Below are 10,130 nucleotides of genomic sequence, written 5' to 3'. Positions count from 1 at the left end.
AAGGTAGAAGTTTGATGTTTTCCTTCACAATTTAACAATGTTGAGTACTAACAAGTAAAGAAAGTAGGCATCAATTACCATCAGAAATAGCAATAATCTCCAAGTTAAGCATAGATTGGCATCACACAAACACGAGGAGAGGGTAACAAGTGAGTGAAGTTTACAGGCATATCTCCAGCAGCAGCTTCATCTCATCTATGTGAATGACTTATCAAAAAAATATCTTTCTTATATGAATGCAAACCTCTACCATATGCTTTTAGCCAACAGTTACAAAGTATCCTTCAGTTACCAGTAATCTCTACAAGAACAAGAACCATCTTTGAAATGGTGAAACCGACTACGATCCCTCACAACAATCTCTCGCTTAAAAACTTTTGATATGAGTTTAATTGCTAGATGGCAATCTGCACAGGCTCTCAGATTTTTTACAACCCTAATTGGGGTCCCTGGTGCTGTATTAATGAGCATAAAAGCAATTGCAATTTTCTCACTGTGATAAGACAAAGCATTCTCCTTTTCCTCCTCCTCTATGTCTGCAAGCACATTTGTTGTATGAGGCATATAACCTTCCAATTTCAACAACTTTGTGATCTCTGCTAACATTGCATATATATCCTTACTTTGAGGATGAGAACTATCACCCATGGTAAATTCATAAACACAATTCCCTAACTCAACAAGGCTATAGCCAGGAGTTTTCCTCACTCCTTCGGCAAGCATTATCCTCCTAACCTTTTGCACGTCTGACCAATGACGCTCTGCTGCATAGAGATTGGAGAGAAGTACATAATCCCCACTGTGTCCAGGCTCCAATTGTAGGAGTTGGGCCCTTGCAACCTCCCCAAGAGCCAAATTTCCATGAATTGTGCATGCTCCTAACAAGGTCCTCCAAACAACAGCATTGGGTTGCAATGGCATGTTTTGAATATATTCATATGCTTCTTTCACTTTGCCTGACCTACCTAACAAATCAACCATGCAACCGTAGTGTTCTATCCTAGGCACAATGCCATATTCATTTTTCATCCTCTTAAAATATTTAAAACCTGCATCCACCATTCCACAATGACTACAAGCATACAGGACCCCAACAAATGTTATCTCACTTGGCACCAACCGTTCTCTTTCCAACTCCTTGAAGAGCTCAAGTGCTTCCTTACCAAACCCATTAACAGCCAACCCAACTATCAAAGAAGTCCAGGAAACCACATTTTTGTCCTCCATCTCATTGAATACTTTATGTGCCTCTCTTATGCTCCCACACTTTGCATAAAGGTCCAAAAGGGCATTGTTAACATGCAAGTTTACACTCAAACCAATCTTCAGTATATAAACATGGGCCCTCCTACCCAATGCCAAAGCTCCAAGCTCAGCACAAGCAGACAACAAACTTACCATAGTGAACCCATCTGGCTGGACACCCTCCAAACCCATTTCCCTGAAAAGTGTAAGAGCCTCACTGGGCAACCCATTAAGAGCAAACCCATTAATCACAGAATTCCAAGCCACAAGATCTCTATCAACCATTAAATCAAACATCTTGTGTGCACTATCGGCATGTCCACAAGCAGCATACATATGAACCAATGAGTTCTGAACAAATACCAACGACTCAAATCCATTCCTTATAGAAATAGAATGTATCTTTTCACCCTCTCTAACAGCAGTCAACTTGGCTACAGCCTTTAAAAGAAAAGGGTATGTGTGTGTGTCAGGTTCAATGGAGGACTCGTGCATTTGGCGATAAAGTTCAATGGCTGGCCACGGGTTCTCACTCTCAGCATAGCCTCTAATCATGGTATTCCATGTGAAAATGTTGGGACCCTGTATCTGTCCAAATATGTGTTGGGCATAAGACATGGGAGCTAAGAGGGACACAATGGTGAAGATGAGGTGTTTGCCCATCTCTGGGTTTGACAGTGGGACAGCATGTCTGATTGAGAAGGCATGGATTTGCTTCAGTTTGAATATGGAGGAGGCACATAACTGCAAGTGAGCAATGCATTTCTTGACAATGTATGGTACTGGGTTTTCTGTGTAAGTTTGTTTCAAGTTTGGCAAGGAAGATAAGTGGTTCCTAGTGTTGTGAGCTAAGGTTGGTGTCGAATAATGTAATATGGATGAGCGAACAAATGAGGACCGGTTAGAGTGCATCAGATTATGTTTCTATAATAAAAGGGCTAGTAGTAGGTGTGGAGAATACACTTACTCCACCTTTTGTGCTCCTCTTCATCCTCTCCAGAACTCTTTCAAAAGCAGGCTTTCCAGTAAGTCTAGCAATGCACCTATCCTGCCACTATAAAATTCTAACCAAATCCAAAGCCCCAAGCAGAAAAATCAAATTTCAGCACCACATTAACATTTAAAGCGCACACACACACACACACAAATGCACAACAAGTTTGGACGTACTTAAACTATATGAAGCATTTCAACAAGCATCTTCTGTGCCAACAGAAAAATAAAGCGCCAACACCATGAATATTATCAACAGCTAGAAATTTTGTTTTATACTACTAGATACTATAAATTTTGTCGAATTCTGTAAAACTATATTTCAGATTTTGATGCATAATCATAACCTATCAAAGTACCCAACAAGAAATGGACAAACTTTAAAAGGGCAATGCAAATTCACGACCCACTTGATTGCAATCAAAATTGAGAGAAAAATACGAGAAAATTCGGAAGAATCAATATTTATTTTCTCTTCTCAAATTTCTAGGCAACCAAACAGACGGCTAAGGTGAAAGTTTGAATTACCTAAACGTTTTGTTGGCGGAACAAACATTATGCGAACAACAACGTTGTTCTGTGATCAAAATAGTTGAAAAAAGAACACTGAAAAAGGCCGAGAAAGCGTGGGAAATGGGCTTAATAAAGGCCCAAATATAACGATGTAGGAGAATAGTGAATAGCGATTCGGCTGGGTAGGCCTTACAAGTTACAACTAGTGTTCATTTTGATGGATGCTATTAAAGCCCACCCAGTCCTACCCTTCTTCTCTTTTTCATTTTCTTTTTTTTGTTAAACTAAAGCCCCTAAATATACTTTTTTTTCTCTTTGTTTGGATAATTCGTTAATTACAATGAGAAAAGACAAATTTGAATCCTGGATGTTTCCTTTGAAAATATCAGAAATTGTCAGTTGAGCTATAAGAATCTTGACCACCAAGTTTAAATTATCTAAGCAACTTCATATAAGACTAGTCTTGTAGGCAATTAAGGTGCTATTAAGTATTATAATTTTATCTATTGAAAATAACGTATTATTTTGATATTTGAATAAAATCTCTCAATCATAAAGGATATGAAAAGGCAAGTAACTCAATTGACAATGTATGTCAAACACTAAAATTGTATTTCTAGGAAAGAATGAAATGATCCATCCACTTATGGCTTCTAGAAGTGTTAGAGAGAGAAAATGGTACAAGTTAATTTTCATTGCAATAAATTGCAAATTTGCTACCACCAAGAAAGAGTGAACCATTCTGAGTTTTAAAATAATACTACAGAAGCAAAGGCAAAAGTAAGTCAGTAAAATAAAAAATTCATTTTGTGGTTAAAATGAATATTATTTTACCTCCTTGATTTTTAGAATGTTACACTCAACCCCTTTAATTTTGGACTAGATTACAACTTCATGTTTTCATCTAAATTGACAAAATATGATATTAAAATGACAAAATATACCTTTCATTTTTTTTTTTTCGTTTGCTTTCTATATCTAATATGTTTTTTAGAATTATCATGCTTGAAGATGAATAACTTAATAAAAATTAAATAAAAAACAATTTAAATATTTTTTCTTAAACTTAATAAGCATTGAAGTTTATTTAGTTGCCCATAAAAATCCTATATGTTATTAAGTGATTTAAAAAAAAAGAAAAAAAAAAGAAAAAAAAGAAAGACATCATTTATTCAAATTCATCAAAGGTGGCTTTATCAGTTTGAACAAAAGAAGAAATGATGGGTGGAATATCCTACATCCACATTGTATTATCTAGAAAAAACACAGCTTGTTTAGCTAAACTATGAGCAACTCTATTACTTTCTCTCATAGTATAAGAGTAAGTCAATTCTAAAAAGAAACTAGAGTAAAGAGTAGTATCCTTCACCAATAAGCCATACGAGGCCAAACTTGTATCACTAGAACATAGAGCTTTCCCCACTATTGCCAAATCTCCTTCAACAATAACCTTGGCAACTGTTATCTCCCTACCAAACTCCATAGCTCTGCTCGCTGCCATAGCTTCAATCTCAACAACTTGATAAGCTTGGGGTAATAGTTGTACGAGGGATGCCATAACAAAACCCCTATTATTTCGGATCGCCACACCTATGCGCAATCTATTCTCAACAGGGAAAACCACTCCATCATTTTTTTTTTTTTTTTTTTTTTTTTTTTTTTTTCATGTGGTGGTGGAATCCATCTAGACCTCTGTTTTGTTGTTTTAAAAAAATGTTATTAAGTGATTGAAGCATTGAAAGGTCAAAATAGTATTTATGTTATTTTATTTCCAACTATGTCAATTTGAACAAGAAATATAAGGGGTCTAGCGCAATGTTCTGAAAGTTTAGGAGGTAAAGTGAGTTTTTTGTTTTTTTTTTTTTTTTGAGAAACAAATAAACACACATAAGGGAGAGGAAAATTGGCTCTAACATAAAGACACACTACAACTCTACTCAAAAATCATGGTAACTTTTAAGGGAGGTGGAGGTACAGTGAGTTATCACTAAATACTAGGAATAAAATGTATTTTCTCTAAATTAAACAAAGATAAGTGAGTGTGGATTGAGGTTAGAGTAGCAATCGAAAAAAGAGAAACGCCATAATCCAATGCGATGGGAAATATCACATGAAGAAGGAAAGTTTTCATATCAATTCTAGACACCGTCATTCTTGTGTAAGTGAATTGCAATTAGTAAATAAGATGCAATATTTTTCTTATCTAATTATTTTTTAAATTTTTTATTTTTGATGGCCAACAATCATAAGGAAGCTAAGAACCACGAGGTTTATCATTGTATTTTGGTAAAAATATCATTTTCATCCTTACATTTTGATCATATTCCTATTTTGGTCTCTACTTTTTTATTTTATCCCTTTTAGCCCCTAATGAATAAAGCGTTCAATTTTGGTCCTCACAGTTACTCACTTAACAAAAATATCTTATATAACAAACAGAATGCATTGTTGACACAGTAAATGCTAATGTGTCCATTAAAATAATATAAAAAAAATTATTTGCCCTTTAAAAAATGACATGAAGAAATAGTTAATTTTTAATTTTTTTTGGAAGAACATGAAGAACTCTAAACATGTGTTTTTCATTTTCTTCCCCAACTAATCTTGCCCAGAAAATTAAAAATTCTAGACTTTCTTTTATTTTCTTGCATCTTCTTAGCAACCAAACCCATAAAATCACTCAGATTTGCAAAATAAAAAGACATGCCCATAAAAATTTACAAAACACAAAGACATTCAACAATTACACAAAGACATTCAACAAGATTTTCTTTTGCTTTGAAACCAAACACAAAAACACAAAACTCAAACCCAAATTTTTGGCCTCCATGCACAACCAAACACAAAATCAACCCATATTTTCTTATGTTTTTTGAGAAACCAAACACAAAACTCAAATCTCAAATCAATGAACAAAACCCCATATTAGAAACCATAAACAGCCATAGGGACAAACCTAGGATTTCAAGCTAAGGGGGTTAGAGATAAGCGAAAAAAAATTCAAATACACATCCATATAGTTGAATCTCTCTCTCTCTCTCTCTCTCTCTCTCTCTCTCTCTCTCTCTCTCTCTCTCTCTCTCTCTCTCTCTCTCTCTCTCTCTCTCTCTCTAGGAGGCTTAGGATTTATACAGGGGAGAAAGCCAAAAAAAAAAAAAAAACTCTTTAAGACAGGGAGTCACAAACACAATCACAGATTCATATATTCAATTCACAATCACCATCATCACTCATCAGTAAAAACACAAACACCACAAGCACAGATTATGAGATTCACAATCATTATATTAGGTTTTGAAGGATAGATTAAATACTTGAGTGTGAAGTGTGAATTGTGAAGGCTGGAGCAACGAAGGTGGACAAGGTAGATCGAGCAATCGACAGCAAGATGGGTCTCGCGTGGTGGCATTGGTGTGGCCATTTGGGTCTACGTCAGGGCAGCGATATAGGTCTCGCGTGGTGGCAACAAGATTGGTCTCTAATTCTCGGTCTCTCTCACCTCTCAAAAAAAAAAAAAATGTTCATTTATTTTTTCATTTGGACTGGGTTTACATTTTGTTGGATTTACATTTTTGTTTTTTAATATTTACTTGGGTTGGGTTAATAGTTAATGATTTTGGAGAGGGCCCAAGCTACAAAGTAAGGGGAGCCCAAGTGTGTGTATATATACATATATATTAAAAATTAACCTACTAATTTTATTTTAACTTTTTGCCCAAGGGGACGAGGCCCCTTTGGGCCCCCACCTGAGTCCATCCTTGAACCGCATAACCTTAAATCTGACAACCCACACACCACCTTTAACCCTAGATCCAAAGCTACCGATTTAGTTAGCCTATGGGTTTAGAGAGAAAGCCGCTGCTGGTTTTGGCCATGAATTTGAAGAGAGAAAGTTTGGGTTTTTGTCCATGGGTTTAGAGAGAGAGAGTTGGGTTTTCGACCAAGATTTAGAGAGAGAGAGCTCACCTTCAGTTAGCCAATAGAAAGAAAGAGAGAGAAAGAGAGCTTGAGAGATTTCCATTTGATCTTGGAGATTTTTGTAGAGAGAGTGAGATCTTGGAGTATTTCATGGAGAGAGAGAGAGAGCTTGGAAAATATGAGTTGGGTCAGATTATTGACTAAAGTTAATATGAGCTTGAGTTCTAATGTTGTGTTTGGTTACCAAGAAAGTTATGCAAACAATTTTTTCCTAATCTTTAAAACTAATTTTTTTTTTCAATTTAAATTAAAATTAAGAAATTAGAAGTTTTTAATTTTTGACTTTTTTAAAAATTAAATTGTTGACGTGGCATTTTTTAAAAACCAAATAAATTTTCTTAATATTATCTTAATGGACACATCTACATTTACTGTGTCAATAGTGTACTCCATTTGTCACCCATGATATTTCTATTAAGTGAGTAACGATAAGGATAAAAATAGAATGCTTTTTTCATTTAATGGACACATCAGCATTTACTGTGTCAATAGTGCACTCTATTTGTCACGTAGGGTATTTCTATTAAGTGAGTAATGTTAGGGACAAAAATGGAATGTTCTTTTCATTTAGGGACTAAAAGTGGTAAAATAAAAAAGTTGGGACCAAAACGGGAATAGAGTTAAAATGTAAGGACAAAAATAGTGTTTTCGCCATGTATTTTTACTTGGCAATGACCATGTTAGCCTAATGGCACCTCCCTAAGCAACTACCTAAGGCTAAGGGAGTCTCGGGTTAAAGACTTAGGGGGTGGGCTATATGTGTGTTTGGATCCACGTTTATTGGTGTATGTGTTTAGCTACGACGCATTTTCTCTCTCTCTCTCTCTCTCTCTTTTTTTTTTTTTTCAAGCCGCAACTTTTGACTATTCTCCTATGAACAGTGTGCACCTGTGCACTGTTCATGGGTCTCACAAATTTCACTTTTCAGCCACTTTTTCATTAAAAATAGGTCTCACGGTACTATTCACACATTTAAAAATTATTTTGTTACAATGTTTTCAGTTTTTAGTTTTTAATTTCAGTAAAATAAGTTCTATCCAAATGGACCCTATATTTAGTATTGATATATGCTTCTAAACTAAGCTAAAAATAATAGTAATAATAAGAGAAGAAGACAAACTTATCTCTTAAGTATATAATGCGGGGTAATATAATTATAATTTTGTATTGAGTAAGAAATAAAAAATCGTTATATTAATGTTATTTTTACACTTCAAAGTTCAAAATAATCACTCATTCATGTATTGGTATTGGCGATGGATCCTACTATCTGAGTGGGGGTGATGTTGGAACCAACAATTATTCATATGGAGATAATATTTCCTATCATATTACCCAAAACTTCAGGTAGCAAAATTGTAATTCAAATGCCGCTACTTGTGTGATCACTTACATGTAGTAAACTTATTGAATATAAAATTGAAATCTAAAAAAAGTAATAATAAAATAATTAAAATGAAGAAGAAAAATCCAACATCTTCAATAAACATTCAACATGATCTTGTGGTTTTCAATATTCAAACTTTTTGATAGTTGTCTTATACCATCCTATACTGTTATGCCTAATTTTTTTTACAAAATCTTTACCATCTTTCTTAAAAAGCGTAAGTGATTATCATAGGAAACTTTAATTAGCCAATTTATTAATCGATGTCCTTTTTATTGGAATTCGTTTTTTTTTTCTTCAGATAAATAATTTTTAATAAATTTTTTAGCCTGTTTTATAAATGTTGCTTATTTTTGTTTTGAACCTTATGTTTGAGTTCAAATCCCATTGTAAGGATAGCAAAATATCCTGGCCTACTCATGTAAATTTTCTTCACCTCAAAAAAGGGATAACCCAAAAATTAATTTTACTTATCTTTCTTGTTTTGTCCAATTCTAAATATGTATGTATAGATATGTAAGTTCAAATTCTTCTTTAAACATATTATAGTTTTCAAAATTTGTATTTTTAATAGGGCAAATTACATTTTTTCACTCTAGACTATATCACCTCGATTATAGTTATACATGACCCTCTAAACTATTAAAATGCATAACTGACCACCAATTTAAAAAAATGCACAATACTTAACCCTTTAACGTTTGAAAGACCAATTTACCATTCTGCTATTCATTTTGGAGAAGGATAAATTAATTTTTAAATGTTATTTTTTTTTCGTACTTAACACTAAAACAAATGGCATATGAGACATTGAAACATAGTTCTAACTTTGGAAGTTTAATTGTGCATTTAATAATTTAGGAAGATAAGGGTAATCAGGGTAATAATCTAGGATGAAAAAATATATTTGAACGAAATTTAGTTGCAAAATTGGTTGTAACCTAAGGAAAATTATTAGGTACTCTCGAAGTACCATAAATGCGTACTCCCTCCTCTCACATGAATGATGAATCCCATCATGAATTTAATTAATAAGACACACCATTCATGTGAGAGGAGGGAATACGCATTTATGGTACTCCAAGGGTACACAATAATTTCCCGTAACCTAAAACCAAAACATACTCAGTATTATTAACATTACTATTTTGAATCGAGAAAAAATCTTAAACTATAACTAATTTTGAAACTAAACTTTAAAAAATAAAAATTATAATTAAATTTTGTCCAATATAATTTAATATATTTTTCCTCCATTTTTCTCTCATCTAGTCTACCGTCGTTACCGTCCCCTTCACCTTATTAAGGTAGCAAATTCCCCATTTATATTCCCCAAAAAAGTAACAACTAAATGGGGAAAAAAAAAAAGATTTGTTGTAAATCTGTAAATCTAAAGATTCTTAAAAAAGAAAAAGAAAAAAAAGAAGTAAATACAATAAATCCACCCAATACCCAACATGGTTGACCCTTTACTTCCTTACCAACCCTCTTCCCACTTCCCAGTGACGCAATCACTCCCCCTCAGACTTGATACCTAACTCCTCATAATAAACTAGCCGATACAATCCCATACTTCTAAACCCCCGAGATTTTCACCTATTAAAACTCAAATCTCTTGGCGGTCATCATTTCTATTTTTCTGTCTCTCAAAGAAATTTGAAAAAAAAAAATAATAATAGAAGATCACAATCATGAAATTATGATAGACCAACTCTTTCTCATCTCGAAGGGAGTTCACTTATTTTTTTATACATAAATAAGCATTATGGAAAATTTTAAATAACTCAGGATGTTTATTAAGTCAATTATTTTTATATAACAAATAATAGTGTAAAAAACAGTGCTAGTGAATTTCTTTTAATGAGTAGGTGTCGTAATTCTATTCACTAATTCGAGTAAACAAAAATTTCGTTCACTAATTTAAACTATATTTAAAAGATGTTTATCTAAGAGATAGGTTCATTTTTACACTTCCATATTTCTTATTCGATGACAAAATACTTTAATAGTTGAG

The 10,130-nt window shown here is 33.6% G+C and overlaps 1 protein-coding gene across 1 annotated transcript; it reads right to left on the bottom strand.

Moving 5' to 3' along the window:
- LOC115976650 (pentatricopeptide repeat-containing protein At4g21065) lies at positions 1-2,851 on the bottom strand. Its single transcript, XM_031098084.1, has 2 exons — positions 2,767-2,851; positions 1-2,309 (listed from the first exon to the last, which is right to left on the bottom strand). The coding sequence occupies exon 2, from the start codon at positions 2,155-2,157 to the stop codon at positions 289-291; it is 1,869 nt and encodes a 622-aa protein (XP_030953944.1). The 5' UTR covers positions 2,158-2,309; positions 2,767-2,851; the 3' UTR covers positions 1-288.
- Positions 2,852-10,130: the final 7,279 nt, after the last annotated feature.

Source organism: Quercus lobata, chromosome 2 (assembly GCF_001633185.2).
Source record: "Quercus lobata isolate SW786 chromosome 2, ValleyOak3.0 Primary Assembly, whole genome shotgun sequence".
In the NCBI taxonomy this organism is placed as follows: Eukaryota; Viridiplantae; Streptophyta; class Magnoliopsida; order Fagales; family Fagaceae; genus Quercus; species Quercus lobata.
The sequence above is the reverse complement of the archived record's forward strand: the minus strand, read 5'-3'. Positions and strand labels throughout refer to the sequence as shown.

Bases quoted from the DNA above. Each gene is read 5' to 3' on its own strand.
- LOC115976650 (XM_031098084.1), bottom strand. From the start codon at position 2,157: ATGCACTCTAACCGGTCCTCATTTGTTCGCTCATCCATATTACATTAT.